This window comes from Loa loa (assembly GCF_000183805.2).
Source record: "Loa loa unplaced genomic scaffold supercont3.6, whole genome shotgun sequence".
Taxonomy (NCBI): Eukaryota; Metazoa; Nematoda; class Chromadorea; order Rhabditida; family Onchocercidae; genus Loa; species Loa loa.
The window spans coordinates 527,492-545,847 of NW_018108186.1; the positions used below are offsets into that span (position 1 = coordinate 527,492).

Sequence of the window (18,356 nt, forward strand, 5' to 3'; positions counted from 1 at the left end):
ATCTTCCTTCGTATAACTACCTCGTCCTCTCTCTCTCTCTCTCTTCTATCCCTTTACCTATAATCGATTGTATTCTATGAAATGCACCTGCAAAAGTCACAGCAACTTCATGAAAACAGGTCCTGGAAAATAGTCCAAAATATTAATTGTTTGCCGTAAATTTGATTTGTTAAAAATTGAAGGTTAAAAATTGGAGTGATTGGATGTTGTTCATCAATGCAGTTCAGAGAGCGGAGTTTGAAGAACAATCATCATCTATGACCTTCAACTAATAAAAAGGCAGTGATAAATTGATTACTAACTTGATTCTAAAAATATTATTTATAATTTTTCACCAAATGTAGAGGACATAGATTATGACGACGAGGTATTTGTCTTAATAAAAGTTGAAACCCTGTTACGCGCTGATACTCTTTATCACCTGAGAGACCTTATAATATTGTTTCATAGAATATTATCAATACAAAAATTAGCATTTAAAATTATTCTCTGAAAAAAATCAATTTTATGCTCATATTATTATTATGAAACATATGTGAAACATCAACGATATAATTACCACTGTTCGAAAAGTGGTGCTACCTTTGATTATGACAGGTTGACAGGGTATTTATTACAGTAGTCAATACTAAAGTAGAAATTCTGCTGTATTAATAAGTAGACAAATAAGTGGATTTATTCCGAGCTACAGATAGAGTAGTGGAAATGATTGTTAGTTGAAAATTTGTCTCTGAACTTATCGGATTGCTGTCTACTTACTCCGCCTTGTACTTTGGAATTTGAAGAACGAATCAACACTTTCCCTTTTCGTTTATATGCAGTTTTTCTGGAATGCATAACTGGAAGGACAGAACGGACTAAAGTATAAGATATCAAAGAGAAAAATACCACCCATTCAGGTTTCCCATTCCCGAATTTTCTATAACTTCCCGATTTCACAATTGATGACTCATTCTAATTCGATGCAATGGCTCTAGAAAAATCCATAATACCTCTTCAATAATAGAAAATTTCATTTTCTTTACACTTACCGTTGTTGTACTTTTTCACTTATGATGGTGATTCATCCATTTTCTAGAAAATCGTTTTCCGTCTATTTCCAGTCAAAACAATTTAGAAATTATTTAAAAAATTTTTTCGAAATTCTTTTAAAAGTGAATGATATGACATAAAATATATAAAGTATTATGGGAAACTTTAAGGGGAAGTTTTCCTCTCTCTCTCTCTCAAAATGGCACTTCAGAAATGTTTATCATAAGAAATGACCCATCAGATCCGCTCCTTCCCTCCCTCTCTCTCTCTCTCTTCCACATTCTTGAAATTATTGGAATGTTAAAAATTACAGAATAGTAAAAATCCGTTGAGCATCGTAATAGATTAGTAATCAAGTTAAAAAATTCAAAAGATTCCGATTTTTTCGACCTTACCAAATGTTTACATAGCTATTCCTTTGAAATTTTGATTCAGTTACTGTATTAATTTGTATTTAATAGTTCAGTTTTCTTCAAGACTTTGAAATTTTAAAATTTATTCCAATAATTGCCGCTTTTATCTTGTCAAATCTTGAAGTCTTTACAAATAGTTCCAATTCCGCTACTTTGTTCATTTGATGTAAAATAAATTTTAATTGAAAAAGAAATTTTCAAAAGAATAGCACATATGCTCAGGTTCCCAATCAACTTCTCTCATTCAATAAAATGCAATTTGGGGTGACATATTATGTGATGAGGTATGACGGAATTATTAGAGCATAAAATGTGAATATGAAACGATCAATTACGTCCATTTCCGCCCTTTTTTCTTCATGTTGAGAGATTACAATATGTTTATTGGATAACTACAAAAAATTGTGGATATTTTTGAAAATCAAAATTTCACGCAGCTCATTTTCAATTTTGCTCTGATTACCGTTGATAAGTTTCATTTCATTTTTATGTGCTAATAATGAACGAAATTTTTATTGAGTTGGAAAATTGGAAAATGGGAAAAACTTCGATTTTAGGAGAGAACCAAATGAGGACAGCTGATTATTCGAAGGGAAAAGTAAAACTTATCAGTTCCATTATTTAAAATGAGGCTGAATAATAGGACAAAGGAAGGGTAGCTTGAGAAAGATAGATGAAAGGTAACGAACAAGTCTTCAAGAAAGAAATTCGCAGATAGTTGGCTTCGAGAAGAAAAAGCGATAAGGGATTAACGATGTCAACTACTTTTGTACTTGAAAAGTCAGAAACTGAAATTTCATTTTCAAACTAAATATGATGGAGATTTCGAATTTTTTATTTAGCAAGAAAATTTTTAGATCTAATAATTTATAAATAGACCCAATAGTTTCAAATTATTGGATAAAAGAAGCAAAGGAAAGCTATAAGATGCATAAATCAGTGGAACAATAGTAACTATGATGCCCAAATGGACTTTAGAGAAATGAAATGAGAGGAGATCGGGCAAAATGTATTATTCCAGATAAAAAATGAAAAATTGTTCCCATTTTTAGTTTTTTCCCATTGATTTCAGAATGGAGTTTTTACTGCGACAGTTAGGCTCAAAGCATTTATCACCACCATCACTACCAGTAGTACTGTTGTCAAATAAAACTTATGCTATTTATATTACCGCGTTTAAAACATTTTAAAATCATTGCATCAATTTTCGCCATTTTAAAACGAATAAAATTACAATAATTCGGAAACTAATTAATTCAATGAAATTGCTTTCAAATGAAATTCATTTCAAACTGAAGCAATTTTGGCTAATCCAAATTGTAACATTCATTAATTAAAACAAGATTACTATTACAAAACTTTATTGTATTTGAAGGAATGTAACGAATCCATTCTATTAGAATTCAAATTTCAATGATTCAAATTCAAATTTCGAAAATTATGAAGAGCGAGCAGAAAGTCAAAACGGTTTATGTAAAACACTTATTATCGCTTGTGAAAAATTAATAAATGATTTGAACTTGAAAGAGGGAAAAGTTTCGTTGGTAGAAAACTTGAATTTATAAAAATAAAAGTTATTTTTTCAAAGACAAAATATACAATAACCAGTTTTTTCTTTTCTTTTAATTTTACATTTAGTTGTTTTTTTATATTTGAAAAAATGTCATTAATTAATTTCAACAGATTGCATACAAAAACTGCTAAAATTTCACTTTTTTTTCTTCGTGATTTAACTGATATTTTACAGTGTGTGATATAATATAAATGTTATAAACACAGACCATCTTGCTATGAATGCTAATCCGATTTGCAGAAATGATTAAAACACAAAGTTTCACATTCCGAAATTGGAGCATTCAGGCCACATTTCAATAAAAGCCAATTTTTATTAATAGAACAGAATTCATCAATTGAAGTTAAATTCAATAGCAAAAAAGATGGCCGACAAATTTCGATGGAAATGTAAAACATCCACGGATCGAATATTTATTTGTCAAATGACAAGTTGAAATGTAATCGACAATTTGATAATAATATTCATGAACTGTTCAGCTGATTAATTTGAATTTTCATTTTTAATTCTAGTTAATGTTTGCCATATATTGATCTCAATTTAATTTAAAAATATTTATTTGGCTCGAAATTCAAGTAACAGACAAGCTGGGAAAGAAATACTGACCGCAGATGCCTAAAAAAAGCTAAAATAATGGAGAGAACCGGTTTACCTTTCACGGTACACAACCACAACTTTTAATAAAGCTTCACATTAGTCAGAATTAGTCACACCACTGACATAATTTGAACAAATTTAGGATTTTTTGAGTTCCTAAATCTTTCATGCATCACTTGAATTCAGTTTATGCTTTTTTTTTTGCACTTTTTGCACGTAGCATTTCAATTTAAAATTTGCACTTTTTTGCACTTAACATTCCAGTTTAAAATTTCATTCTAATAAAGGATTCAACACTAAGCGGAATATTACAATGCGGAAGTTGGAAGCTACTAGTAGCTGACGAGACTTTCCTTAGGTATCGCACTATTTTCGTTATCTTTCATTGATAAGTATCGTAAATAAGGTCTTACTAAAAACAATTAAACTGTCTAGAAGAGACTTTTTAATGATTTTTCAATAATCAACGCTTTATACGATGATAGATGGTAATAGCAATTGCATTACCAATTAGTTTGGCACTGCAGGCCATCCGTACTTGTGATGTCATTTTGAAAAATAAAATTTTATGAAGTCAACCTTTGATCTCTTCATTTAATCCATTCAACGCTAACGTTTCTGATCTTTGTTAATCCATAATAGCAGTTTGGTAAGGTTTTCCGACGTATTTTCCTCGCAATTTGAATATCTGAATCAGATGAGATTAGAAAGACGGTGTATTCGTGAAATAAATTAAAAATGGAAGTTCTCTAGTGCTAACCAGAATTTTTTTTTTTAAATGTAACCTATATTCCAGTAATTTACGTACATCTGTTTCTATCTGACGAGTCAAGCATCGGAGCAATATTATACAGTTAGGAATGACCTCTATTCAAATATAGCATAACGACCACTTGCAAGTATATTTTTGTGATCCAAAAATCGTATTTCACAGGCAAGTTACAGAATTGTTTCACAAGACAGGAAAATTAGGCAATTTTTACGAGAGTTTGAAACAAGTCCTCATGACTTTCTAATAGTTTGTACAATGTCTTCCAGAAAGTGCATAAGTTATGCATAAGTTTCTGAATGTAAACTGCATGAGTTTCTGAATGAAAGTGCATAAGTTTCTGAATGTAAACTGCATGAGTTTCTGAATGAAAGTGCATAAGTTTCTGAATGCACAAATTATATTTTAATTTTGTCACTTAACTTTCGTGATGAACCAACGAATTAATATCATTTAGAAATTTCGATTAAAAAAATCCTAAAATACTCCAGGATTCACCCCCATGTAAATGTGAATCAGTCCATCAGTAACCTCACATAGTTAATCAAAAAATTTTTGAATAAAACCTGACACAAAAAATCTGACAGAAAACCCGACACTGCCCGTAACCTTCTTACCAAAAGTTAATCCCGTTACTACTCGTAGAGCCTTTAACGTTAAGTTGTTAAATTACACATACCGCCAAGTAAACTGGAACAACGCTAATTACATCTCCACTGCTTAACGTTGATCTATCATTTTCTATTACACATACTAAAAACCTCTTTATCCATCCAAAATTATACCATCGGAAATGCTCCAGCAACACGCCGTAACAAATACAGAATCACTGAAGGTCGCGAAAGCCTCCTTCTTAAAAGAAGGCCTTTAACTACGCTCGATATTTTATTCGGCAACCAACAGCTATATAACACTATCCCATCAAAAAATTCATGAAATCTTACTCGAAAACATCGACATATCTTCTAAACTCTATTTATTCAGCAATTACAGGTTCCAAACATTCCAAGTAATTCCTGTGATATCAAAGCATTTAAAAATCCAAAAACTTTTATGTCCGGAAGAAAAATTTACATATTTCATTAAAATCTTTCAATTAAAATTTGTTCCGAAAATTAAATAGTAAATGAAAAAACCACTTTTACACTTGATTTTTGAGATTAAAAATGGATTCAAATATCATTCTACAAATATGCAACAAAGCAGAAACTATTCCATTGAAAAATGTATCTTCGCAACTTATCCAAGATGGATATCACTTTTTTGGAAAATGGATAAAACATGCAATAATAATGGCTATAAAACAACTGCAAATAGGAATGAATTGAAAAAGAAAAAATGACTAAGATTGTCAAATCAGTTAACAATAAAAACAGTGGGAATTAATAAACTGTCTTCACACTTCATATTATATAAATATATTGATAAATGCATAAAAAACGACTCAATTTGGAATTTTTAGATGACGCTTCTTCAGTGAGTGAAAAAATCACTTTTGTACTAGATTTTTGAGATGAAAAATGGATTCAAATAACATTCTGCGCGAATCGTGCCACCAACGGGTAGATAATAACTACGTTTCAGTATATTGCGATTACTGGGCTTATGAATATCCTTCGAAATCTGATCATCACACAGTCATTAAATGTTCTGTCTAGTTTCTCTGTAATAAATAATTTCGCTCGCGCTTCAGCTAAAAATAGCCCAAATAATTAGTGTTAGGAAAAGACTCGACCATGAATCATCATATAAAATATACACACTATTGGAAACATGGAAGCTAGAAACTAAAAATTTCAAAAAGCAGTTTTTGTTGCATTGGCTTACAAGCATCAAACTATTCATAGCCTAAATTTTCTTCCTCTTCGTCTTCTTCATATACTTCTTCGTATTGTTGTTCTTCAGAGAGCTGGTCCTGTCCGATATCCTAAATTATACTAATTTCATTTTAAATAAAGTAATCTTTGTTTGAAATTTAAGAATCAGCAAATTACAATAAAAGTGCAGTAAAGAGAATTCTACCGAATACATATTTTAGAAGCTTTCAACACCTTTGAACGAACACAATGTCACACTGGGAAATTAAATAAAACTTAACACCTTAAACTCAAGCTATACGGTGCCAACAAAGCATGGTCGTTATCTCTATGGGGGAAAAAAAATGTGCCATTACATAAAAAATGCCAAAAGAACCTGGATAGTGTAGGCAATTTGTCTATTTCTATTAAATGCTCTTTGTTGTATGTTGCTCGAACCTTCTTGTACATTATAGCGTCGCACTGGTGCACGAATGGTACGATATCCGTTCGAACTTGTTGTTATGTACTTCTAGAAAAAAAAAGCTCTGCAATCAGACAGAACTATCAAGAACATATCCCTTCATATCCTGGCTTATTTGCCCCAAAAGTCAAATTAAAATAAGGGATCGGAAAATGACCGAATCCGAATCTGTTTGAAGAGTGTTGGTGCCAGTAACAACATTTCGTGGAAGAACAGGTGGAATAACTCGGGCTGCGGATGACGTTAAACGTTTTGGTTGCTGGTAGCTTTGTGGAATACCAACTGTTGGGTCTTCAGCGCGTGGTGCTGAAGCTATGGCATAAACGGTCCTGAAATTCAAGTTTATATTTTTTATAAATCTCGATGGAATATTTCAGAATTCACTCAATGATATATCCATCCATTTAATTTAGAAGTGCATAAAAACACTATGCAAAATGAAATGATTTAAGCTTACTGTTTACTGTCTTGCGATGTGTTAACAATTGAAATAATGTTCGATGAGATATCGTAGGTGGCATTATTCCAAGTACCTATAGAGTAGGTCTGAGATGATAAATATGTGATCACTGCTTACTACGTCTTCTTGGAATTGTATAAAAATACATCATACTTTTGCGAGTTAGAAATGTTCCGTGAAAATAATCAAAAAACAAGTCCAACTCTAGTGACATTAAAAGATGCTAATATCTCACATTATTATTATGCTAAAGATTCATCATTTAACTCCCTCAAAACTCGAAAAACTCACCATCAATAATTTGATCGACATAATCACGAAGACAAAGAGGCAAATAAGATTTTATTTTATTACGATCAACATCACTAACTTCACCGCGGTCTAAGCCATACGCAAGTCCAAGCCTTTTGAGTACTTCGATATCATCGTGAATTTCGAATGGTTGGTCGAAATTGAACAGATATTCGGTTCTTAAAATGCCGGATTTTATGGATACAAAGAGGTTATAACAACTCTAAATTACATACATATGCGTCGAAATAATAAACTTCAATAACAGTTAAGATACTAAAATAACTGAGCAGAAGTCTTAACAGTCAAAAAAAGTATTTGAAAATTTGAAATTATAAGAAAATGAGGTTTTTCAAGGAAAATAATAAATTCTGAACGAATGGATGTAATTCACAAATAACCAAATATTAGTTTTCGAATGTAAAGAAACAATTATTCTACTTAATAATAAGCAATATAGCCACATGCGAGGATAGTTATCTAATTATCTACCCATATTTTGCGGATTAAGGAATCAAAACTTTGATTCCGAATAAGCAACATAAGAGCAGAGACAGAGACTATGGTTAGACTATGGTAGAGAGACTATGGTAGACAGAGACTATGGTTACCATATGCAACATATAAAGAAAAAAAAATGCAACATAAAGAAAGTTGCGAACACACTTGTCATGGGAGATAGCACAATCGATGAAAGTTTTTTTCGCTGTGTTAACAATAATGAATGGCAAATAAAGTATCGAATCCTCCTTAGGACGGCCATTATCACGCTCCAGCTCGCGATTCTTCTCCACCAAGGTTTTATACGCCACAAGCTAGAAAGATACTGTTTGTTTAGCGATGGAAAAAATCCTCGCATCACTACCAGCCCGATATGGGCTTAATTTTGTTCTGCCGAAAAAGGCTCAGCTGTGGTGTTAATTTGGTGCCATAATTTACTAAAAATAATTATTGGAATACACAAATTACATGAAGCATTCAATGGCCATCTTAAAACTTATGAGATGCGATGTCACCGATTAATGCCGCCACATTTTGGCTTTTGTGACAAGGATGTTATCAGCAAATGAGTTTACCTGTATTATGAGCTCCTGAAGCTGATCAGACTTATGACGTATTCGTTCTTGTCGCTTCGCTTTTTCTTCCTCTAACTTACGACATTCCTGTACTGAAGATGTTGGTAATCCAACCCATCGAATTTCTTTCTTCTCTTTTTCAATGATATTCATAGCCATTAGCACATTTAATGCATCGTAGACACGACGTCGAATGTTTTTCATATCATATTGTTGCTTTTCCTGAATATTTTGGGAAAAGGTATATGTATAAAGCTTACAAGGGATGTTAAGATGAGCCACAAATTCTCGAACTAAGACATCCCTTATCTTCTTGTTATAATTACTTATCCTCCACTGATCAATGCTTTAATTTTTATTTAACTTTGTTAGTAACTCCTTAACCCAAATTGTTTCTTTTTCCTATTTTCATCCATATAATCCAAATCTTACTCATTTCTAAAATTGAGACATTTTTGAAATTTTAAACTTATGAACCAAATTATCCAAAGATGAGGGAAGCTTTTTTCTGCAAAAATCTACAAATTTGATTTTTCAGAAAATCATGCTTTTCTTGGAAAAGAAAAAAAAATGAAAACATACCGTATCTGTAGGCTGAACATCGGCTGAATCGAAATATTCAGAAACCAGTTCATCAGCTACCTAAGAAAGATTATCTTAACAAACAGCCCATCTCTTTATAAAGCTCGCCATAAAAAAATGAAAAACAAAAGCAAAACGAAGTATTTTGGGAAAAAACGGTCTTAAAAGACAAGTAAATTTAATAATTCATTGAACGTTATTTAATAGCACGATACAGTATACAATTTTAAACCTTATTTCGTATTTCAGAACAAAAGTACTGTGAATTTTCCTTTAATAGTAACAGAAACGAACAGTTAGAGAAAGAGTGGAAAGACCATCTCTTAAAAAAATGGATTCATATAAATCGAAATTGAATAAGAAGAGAAAATAAACAACAACGCGTGCCTCATTATAATTCGTATGTCCTTTTTCCTTCACTTTCTCACAAACTTTGGTACTGAAATGCCGTAAGCCTTTGGATTTATCGGTACTACGAGGAAATTTCCGTATTAATTGAAGATCACACGCATAATTACTTGATAAAGGCCGTTTTGCTTGGTAGGCAGACGAACTACCAGCGAGATGTGTGCTAATACGAGTGACCGGCATATACCGATTCGGAGCTACCGCAGAAACTGACATAGGTGGGCAAGCTGATGGTTGCGCCGAAAGTCGTCTTGCCGCCCCTGGTCCCTGAAAATGGGTATATGAACAAGAGATTTTTCTTGTATTTAAATTATTTTTCAATATACAGTAATCTAAATTCATTTGAAGAAACTTGAATAAAGCGATGTCCTATAAAAACACTTAAATTACTTTAAATCTCAATAAACATTTCCCAAGAATGACTAGAAATACTGGTAATTTTGTTCAGTAAATATCCACCAATTATTTATTTATTCAACTGTACTACAGTTAAGACTCACAACACTATAACTATTTTGACCAGATGATGTGACAACTCTGCGTGCTAAGTGAGTTGCAAGCTCCGATGGAGTGCTACTTGTTTCACGTTCATCCATTATTCCTAAAATAAATGAAGTCAATTCACACTACATATCGATCAAAGATATGATATGGCGAACAAACAATGCGAGTGGCGGAAAGTAAATATGCGAATGAAATACGCTGCAGCTAGAAAAATGATCAGGGATATGTTTAAGCGAGCATCTGTAGTTGTTGAATGAGCTACTTTCAGAAAGTCACAAGGTGCAACCTCTTAATCTGTTCTTCAAATAACCAAAAATGGCTTTTCTAGCACAAAATTATTAAAAATATCTTGACCTTGGAACATATAAAACAGCAGTGAAATGAGAAAAGATTACCAGAAATAATAACAATGATCTGCAGAAAGGGGAGAGACATTATTGTCAACATGCTTTATATCATTATTTTATAAAGACAGAGAAAAGTCCAAAAACGATAATCAATGATAGATGCCAAATGCCAGATGCTAATGTGGTCTGAAAAACGATTAACTATCGTTTTATAATTTTAATAGGTGCGATGATATCGTAAAATGTCGCCGATCCCCATGTTACAGTTAAGATCAAGTAGTGAGAGCAAAACTTCAACATAAAACATCCCTGAAAACAACACCGCTGATGTACAACAATACTGAGAGAAAACAATAATAACAATGGACGATGGAAAAGAGAAAATACGTTACAGATACGAAAATATTTGAGTGTTATAGATTGAACGTGCCACTGACGTTTACTCACGTGCGCCAAAATCTAAAACACGTAAAATAGGGAAGACAATGAGACAGAGAGGACAACCTGTCCACCTTCGATCGAATTTTACTTGCGGACGCGCAAAGTTTAAATAATACGTCCATGCAAGAGTTACGGCAACAGTTGAAGCGTAATAGCCTCGGTTACTGTAGCGCTTATCACGTGACCTGGAACGGAATTTTGGAGGAATTCGTGTGAAGGGTGATGGTTTCGCAAACTTCGAGTAACCATCGGAGCGTTGGGATTCTGATTTAGTATGCCCCTATAAATTGTACCTTTTCTCACGTCAGGAGCGCCCTCAAAGATAGCATCGTTGGGCATATTCAGTTTACTTTTTTCCGGCAATTTCCATTTTGGATTTGCTTAAAGTGCGCTGTTGACCGCTCTTATCACTAGTCAATAAAAATAAGACTATAAGTATGAGAAAGCGGCAATCACCTCGTCATTTTTAGTATTTTATACATCACGAGAGGCAGCTTATCTTGCTCCATGTATTACTAATCATACTTCACTTTATCGCCCAGAATACCGTAATGGAATTCTTTCCGTTTTGACTAAATTTTAGCTTTCTCCGGAAATGTTTACATCGCTTCCTCTACCATTCCATCTAGGCATGTTATGTCAGCATTTAACAGTCTAGACTATTGCCAGCTTTCCGTCCTGTTTATATTAAAGTCTCATCCCCGACTGATAGAAAGTAACATTGAAGTCTGCTGAAAGCAAAAAGGAAATTTGAAATGCAAACAAAGTCTAAAATATATTCAAGACATTCTTGTCGATTTGTTCATTGGCTTTGGAAAATTTTTAAAAAGTGGTGAAGACAAATATTTGCTCATAGCAAAAAAAAGAAAAGAAAAAATGATGACAGGATATTTAGCTTAAAAAAGAAAGAACAGAATATTTAGTTTAAAAAAAGAAGGAGCCGAAAAATGGAAGACCAAGAGGAAGGAGAGAATTCTCCACAAGAATACTATGCTGAAGGTGGTGGTGGAAACTCCAGTACTGAAACAACCACCACAACACTGCAGCATTTGCGCGAAATTTTAGAACGTCGAGAATCGACCATTGAAGATTTGCGCCAAACAGTAGCAATGTTAAAGCATAATATTGCCGAACAACGTGATGAAATTATTCGTTTAAAAAGTTTAAACAACAGTACTTATAAGGTGGTGAGTTCATCTGTTCTCTATCCTTGGTCTTTCTCTGTCCAGTGGATCTCATTAAGGTCTTCAACTTTTCTGGACCAATAACAATCTCTTACTTATAATGTTCTGTTACCTGATATTGCTCATTATTTTTCCAGCAAAATCCACTGATTTCATTACCGCTTGAACTTATCAAGATGATCTTTTATTTGTGTGATGCTCTTACACGATGTCGCATTTGCTGCATTAATAAAAGGTTTTTCTCAATGAATTTCCAGGGAAATAATTGTATAAATTAACACACCCAGCGAGAAGTGAATCAGTTAACTGCAATCTCTGCAAAATAATTAAGTCAACAAATCTAATGAATTAAGCATGATTAACGGACTTTAACAAATGCTAGCTAATGCTCGGTGCTAATAAATTGCATAAATATGTTAAATGTTCAATTTCTGGAAAAAATTTAGGTTAGCTGAGGAATTGAGCAGTTGGGTCGATGTTCAGCATCTTTATTTGACGAGGGTACCAATTGAAGATGGAGCGAACAAAACCGTTAGTTCTTTCACTAAAACCTTATGAATACAATTATATTTGATAAAATTCAATCGGTAAAAAGCACAGGCAAAGAAAACTTTTCAGATTGTAACACACGCCTATCAAGTTGTCACCAATTCTCCTGCAGTGGGCGTAATTCGTACTACTAAAGCTATTCCGATGCTTCATAATTTCCGGTTATTTCCGGTGTTATGTGGAACAACACATTCACCGTTTTAGTCCAAGATTTCAATTCTAATTTTAATGTGTTTTGATTTAAGAATTCTTTCACAAACATACACAGAACATTGATTATATTTGCTTATACACATTTTAACAGAAATCACTTGCATGTTCTCCAAATGTATTCGTTTGAAGAAGTAAGTTAATAGATGATATATACATTCGCCAAATATAGTAATTGGGCAAGTAGCTTTGTCTATAAGTTAGACTGAATGTTTTGTAAATGATGTAAAAAAACCTTTAAAGACTAGGGAATAACTTTATAGCAGTGTGAAAACGATTTTGGTGGAATCTTCAACAATGCGATTTCTGGACCGTTGCAATAAGATATCAACGGAAGAAGGCTTTTTCGCGTTACTACGAAAACTAGAAACTGTCAAATTATGCAGCATACGAGATAATTTAAGATAATAAATTTAAAATTTTAGAAATCCTGCCAAAAAACACAAATTCTCACTTTAAAGATTTGTAATTAAATGCCTTGTTTAAAAAAATTTCCAATCCTCACACCAACTTTTTAAGTAAATATATTTTAAACATTTAATGCTATATGCGTATTAGTAATAACTGTGTGACACAAAAATAAATGAAATAAGTCTGAGAAATTCAAATTATGTCGAAAGACCGCTAATCACAAAAAAGTCGTTCATTTTCATTTTCTGAAAAAAGTCCATTTTCGTTCATTTTCTGATTAGGATTAAAATTAGGAAGTATTCATTGGGATGACGCCAAATAATCCCGTAACGGTATGACTTGAAGTAATGATTATTCCACTGAAAATATGGTTGACAAATCAATGACGTAGTTTATCAGAAGAATTTGGAACAGTTTTCAGTCTTGTTTATACTTTGGGCGATTTTCTCACATTGCCAAATCTTCGAACGCTTCATATTCGAGAAACGCTAACATTAGCTGATGTTCCACCAATGGACAAAATTTGCGCTCCAATTGAGGATCTTCGAATTTGTACACATCGAATGCGTATCCAACAGTTGCTAATCATATGTCGAGCTTTAGCGACTACTTTGCGACGTTTAGAATTATTACTAACTATTATTGTGCCGGAAGGAGCTGCTACAGTCGAAGTAGTGCATCCTTTATTTAAAAATTTTATTTCGAGTTAAAAAAATTTCAAACCTCTAGTAACCATGTACTTCACAGTAATCTCTTCATGTAGACAAATATGCAACAGAATTCAGAATCTTAATCGATAACGAACTAATTCATTCGTTTATACGTTTAGAATCGTAGCGCTGCTGTTATGGAAGTTGCAGAAGCAATGACTGCTATGGGACATTTGAATCATTTAACGCTTGCACGAACTTTTCTTAAGGTAAATTAAATAAATGGGTTTACAAAGTCTCAAACATAATTGAATTTAAAAATTAAAACAAGAATTCATTCTTTTATTCATTTCAACCCAAAAAAATTTCAGCCTTCGACAAGCGAACAAATATTTGAGTTGCTGAAAATGTTCCATTCATTGTCAACAATAACATTCGAAGCACTGGTTTTAAATGATTTCGTACAACTCGCAAATGTTCATCTACCGCCATCAGTAGCTTTTCAGCTTATTCCTTCTAGTTTCTCACATTTAAGAATCAGCTGTGGAAGTTAATTAATTTCTTAAGGGAGTGTTTTTTTTGTCACTAGAAAAGAACGAAATGTGCATGTTATTATTGTGTGTGTTACATAAAGCAGCAATTATTTTCGAAAGAAGGATACTTAAATGAACTTTACAATCTACTTCTACTCTTACGTCTCCAGCACAATGTATGACCAGATAATCCTCCTGCTGAAAAACCTTGCTTATTGAAGTTCTTTTAAGAAAAATTATTTGACAACTCCCTGAACTTGTTCAGGTAAAACGAATTATCGTAACAGAATCAATCAAAATTGATCCGTCATGGTATCCACTTAATTCTACTTCTATGGAATTCTTTGATGTTTTCAACGACGAAAGAATGCCAGTTAGTTCAAATTTCGTAATTTAAAACGTGATTTTTTTTAATCCGACTTGCAATATACAAAAAAAGAAAAAATGTGTTTCAGGCATTACAAGATGCGTGTCGTAAGGTACGACGTGAGATCACACTCCAGCTTGGCCGTCTTCGTGGATTTGGTCCAGCAACTGTAAATTTTCAATTGAGTCTTGTACGAATTTTGGCCAATAAGACTTCACCGTTACGGTTTGGAAATCGAAAAGGCGATTGTCGTGTATTTCTCTGGAAGGGCCGTATTCTTACACGTAGGGAATACTTAAAGATGAATGATATAACTATCGATGGGATTATGTGACGTTCACTAAATATAAATATTGGATATTAAATTTACGTGACAAATAAATAAACTAATCATGTTAGATCAGTAACACTGATTTAAGTCATCTTTGTCAGATCAGTAACCGATTTATTTGAAGACAGTGGATGATCAAGAAGATTTAGGGTTTCACGTTACTATTTATCAAAGCAGTCCACTATTAACCTGGCTTCAAGATAGACTACTTATAATACATGTTACATACACCACGTCATACACGTATTACGCACACGTATACCAAGTAGACGTACGTCACGTAACGTACATCGCATGCACATCATGTACACGTATGTCACATAGTTTCTTACACGTAAATCACAAGCACGGCTTAATACATCATGTCGATGCACGTTACATGCATGCGACATACACTACGTCACGTGAACTACGTCATATACATATGCATAACATGCATATGCATGTTCAAAAGGGGATACTATCCAATTCCATAATTGGATTATCGAAAACTAACAGCGGAAAGTAAGGAATAAGAGATGCCAGCCAGCAAAATCGATGGTATAATCGATGAAAATCGAAGGAACATTTTTCACCGAGCTGAAAACTGGTGACCGAGTTTCTTCTTCATAGAGACTTCGAATTGAAACAAAAATTGTATAGATGAATATTCGAGTGTTTTTAGAGAGATGTCTATATTTTATGGATTTTTCCATGATAGATATTTTTTGGAATTTCCCATGATAGATATTTTCTTAATGGTTATTTCCTAGAATTTTCTAGGAGAGATTTTTTAGAATTTTCCGATAAATATTTTCTGGGATTTTCCATAATAGATATTTTTTGGAATTTTCCGTAACTGATATTTTCTATAACTTCCACAACTTTTCCTTCATTAACTGGTCTAAGATGCTTGCTGACCTTTTTCTTTTTTTAACAATGGAAAGATTACCATTATAATATATGAGCATTACCCAGAACTCATAACTCTGAAAAAAAGATCGAAAGAGGCTTGTGGTATGTAAAAGATTGTTAAATGTAAAAGATTCATTTCTCACTTATGTAAGTTTATAAAGCAACTATGGTATATATTTCAAGTCTGATTTTGGAAGCACAATGAGGCTGATACGGTGCGACTAATTAAACAAACCTAACCATCTGAAATTGTTGTTTTCAAAATAATTTGAAAAAAATCAGCCAGCAAAACTAAACGTTCAGGAAGAATGGATGCAAACAGCAAATCAATTGGATATACATGGAATACGGAAGGAATTTATAAGCAAATCAAAAAATACACTCCTGAAAATGCTATAATAAAAGCATGAGTTGAAACTTTTACATTTTCTTTAATTAACAGAAACTGAAATGGCAAGAATTATGTAGTGTTTTACGCAGAAAATATCATAGAATTATGATTTCTGCAGAATCACGGAACTATTAACATATATATATTATGCAAGAAAGATATGAAAGAATAAATTCATATTGATGCAAACAAATCCTCCCAACAATCCACCAGAAAGAATTAATGTAAGACAATTATCACTGGACCAGTAAGTTATGTATATTATAACAAAAATTAGTGTAATTTACATCTTCAAATAAAAACACAATCGAATAGGATTTATTTGAAGTTATTCCTATTCAGAGCGAAATATTTATAATGCACATTCCGCTACGTGTTACATGTATTCACAATCAAAATACCGTGTTCACAATGAGAGATTCCAGGAAATACCTACTACGGTAAATTCCAGAAAATATCTACTACGAAAGAAATTCTATAAAATATTTATCATGGAAAATTGCAGAAAGTACCTATATCCCTTCAAAAACATTCGGATATTCGTCCTACAAGATCTGTTTTCATTCGAATTCTCTGTGAGGAAGAAACTCGGCCACCAGTTTTAAGCTCGGTGAAAATGTTGTTTTGATTTTATCTTTCTTTCGTCGATTATATCATCGATTTTGCCAGCTGGCATATTTTTCGATAATCCAATTATTGAATTGCATGGTGGACCCTCTCCAAGCATATGAGTAGGTGACGTAGGATATGTAATGTACATGTATGTCACATACGTGTAGGTGGCGCATATAACTATGTGTGCGTGGTGCGTGTGACGTACGGGTATGTGACGTGTCTGAGATGTACGTGAGTGTATGAGGCAAATCTGTACGTGATAAGTATATTACGTATGTGTACGTGAAGTGTGCGTGATATACAGGTTTGTTACATGTGACAGCGTGTGTGTATGCAGTGTACGTATATATGACGTATTTATATCAACGTATGTGTAGGTAACGTTTATATACGTGACGCGCGGATGACGCACGTACGTACGCATTTCATTGTGATGCATTTCACGCACTTTTAAGAGGCGTTTATGTAACGTGTATGCCCGTGACATAATTGTTTGCGGCGTACCTCTATGTAAAGTTTCTGTGTGATATGCATGTACGTGTGTTGACAAATGTGCACGTTGCGTCTATGTAAAAGAAATTTACTGTTACCGAAAAATGGGAAAGCAGGGGCAAGCAGAATGGAGACGGAAGAAAAGAAAAACTGCAAAATAGCATGCACATACGCACAAATACACCGCAAACACGTATATCACACACACGACACGTATGCCAATATACGCACGTACGTCCAAACACGCATGTAACATTCATGTCACATACACGTACCTCACATCACGTATATAAATGTCACACATGTACACACGTACGCTACAAATAAATACGTCGCAAACACGTACGTAACATGCGCATCATTTACACGTGTCGGATTACCGAAATTAAAACTATTTTCAAATAAAACTGCCCAGTATCCAACAGACAGGTAACGAAATCTTGCAAGTAAAATTAAAGCGATGAAGAGGATATAAGCCAACACAAAGATTGCATAACATAAAGATATCACTGTACCTACACAATGTACAATGCCAAAGGCTAGCCATACTTCCATGATAACTCCAATGGAGCTTATAAACTCCTCCCCAATCCTTATATATATAAATCCAAAAGGAGTTAGTGTTTTTACAATCGAGCAGACGATACATCCTCTACACTTATTCTCCACGACTGAACCGCAAACAACGACATCTTTGCATATCCGCCACCACTGTACAACAAACTACGATATTCTTTCTATTCGCTAGAAATACATTTCCCGTAACATATTCCAACTCAACGACCTATCAATTAGCTGACTGTCAAATTATTATCGAAGGCAACGACAAGGAATTTGTTAGTTGATCATATTACTTGCTTATTGTATAACTCATCACTGCCTACTAATTTATCGTGTAATATATGTATACTTTTATACCTTTTTTGTTGTTAACTAGTAATATTGTGCGAGAACAA

The 18,356-nt window shown here is 33.2% G+C and overlaps 5 protein-coding genes across 5 annotated transcripts; 2 read left to right on the forward strand and 3 right to left on the reverse strand.

The window, feature by feature from the left end:
• Positions 1-2,206: 2,206 nt before the first annotated feature.
• Positions 2,207-5,791, reverse strand: LOAG_06156 (hypothetical protein; the record flags this gene model as incomplete). The annotated part of the gene is made up of 6 exons (XM_003141692.1): positions 2,207-2,233; positions 3,960-4,027; positions 4,230-4,303; positions 4,977-5,032; positions 5,064-5,137; positions 5,776-5,791. The coding sequence occupies 6 exons, from the start codon at positions 5,789-5,791 to the stop codon at positions 2,207-2,209; spliced, it is 315 nt and encodes a 104-aa protein (XP_003141740.1).
• Positions 5,731-10,088, reverse strand: LOAG_06157 (hypothetical protein). Its single transcript, XM_020447080.1, has 10 exons — positions 9,982-10,088; positions 9,461-9,748; positions 9,074-9,133; positions 8,492-8,713; positions 8,082-8,230; positions 7,416-7,594; positions 7,122-7,197; positions 6,822-6,993; positions 6,578-6,712; positions 5,731-6,311 (listed from the first exon to the last, which is right to left on the reverse strand). The coding sequence occupies exons 1-10, from the start codon at positions 10,075-10,077 to the stop codon at positions 6,222-6,224; spliced, it is 1,467 nt and encodes a 488-aa protein (XP_020302652.1). The 5' UTR covers positions 10,078-10,088; the 3' UTR covers positions 5,731-6,221.
• Positions 10,089-10,771: 683 nt separating this feature from the next.
• LOAG_06158 (hypothetical protein) lies at positions 10,772-11,112 on the reverse strand (the record flags this gene model as incomplete). Its single annotated transcript, XM_003141694.1, has 2 exons — positions 10,772-11,037; positions 11,067-11,112. The coding sequence occupies 2 exons, from the start codon at positions 11,110-11,112 to the stop codon at positions 10,772-10,774; spliced, it is 312 nt and encodes a 103-aa protein (XP_003141742.1).
• Positions 11,113-11,720: 608 nt separating this feature from the next.
• LOAG_06159 (hypothetical protein) lies at positions 11,721-15,011 on the forward strand (the record flags this gene model as incomplete). Its single annotated transcript, XM_003141695.1, has 9 exons — positions 11,721-11,960; positions 12,095-12,192; positions 12,404-12,488; positions 12,576-12,667; positions 13,549-13,798; positions 13,957-14,046; positions 14,149-14,271; positions 14,576-14,683; positions 14,766-15,011. The coding sequence occupies 9 exons, from the start codon at positions 11,721-11,723 to the stop codon at positions 15,009-15,011; spliced, it is 1,332 nt and encodes a 443-aa protein (XP_003141743.1).
• A 1,464-nt stretch (positions 15,012-16,475) lies between these two features.
• Positions 16,476-16,921, forward strand: LOAG_06160 (hypothetical protein; the record flags this gene model as incomplete). Its single annotated transcript, XM_003141696.1, has 3 exons — positions 16,476-16,540; positions 16,622-16,733; positions 16,799-16,921. The coding sequence occupies 3 exons, from the start codon at positions 16,476-16,478 to the stop codon at positions 16,919-16,921; spliced, it is 300 nt and encodes a 99-aa protein (XP_003141744.1).
• Positions 16,922-18,356: the final 1,435 nt, after the last annotated feature.

Excerpts from the sequence above, each read along its gene's own strand:
- LOAG_06157 (XM_020447080.1), bottom strand. The coding sequence starts at position 10,077 with ATGGATGAACGTGAAACAAGTAGCACTCCATCGGAGCTTGCAACTCAC. Across the intron at positions 9,134-9,460 it reads GACATACGAATTATAATGAG|GTAGCTGATGAACTGGTTTC; the intron begins GCACGCGTTGTT and ends AATCTTTCTTAG. Across the intron at positions 7,595-8,081 it reads TGTGCTATCTCCCATGACAA|AACCGAATATCTGTTCAATT; the intron begins GTGTGTTCGCAA and ends CGGCATTTTAAG.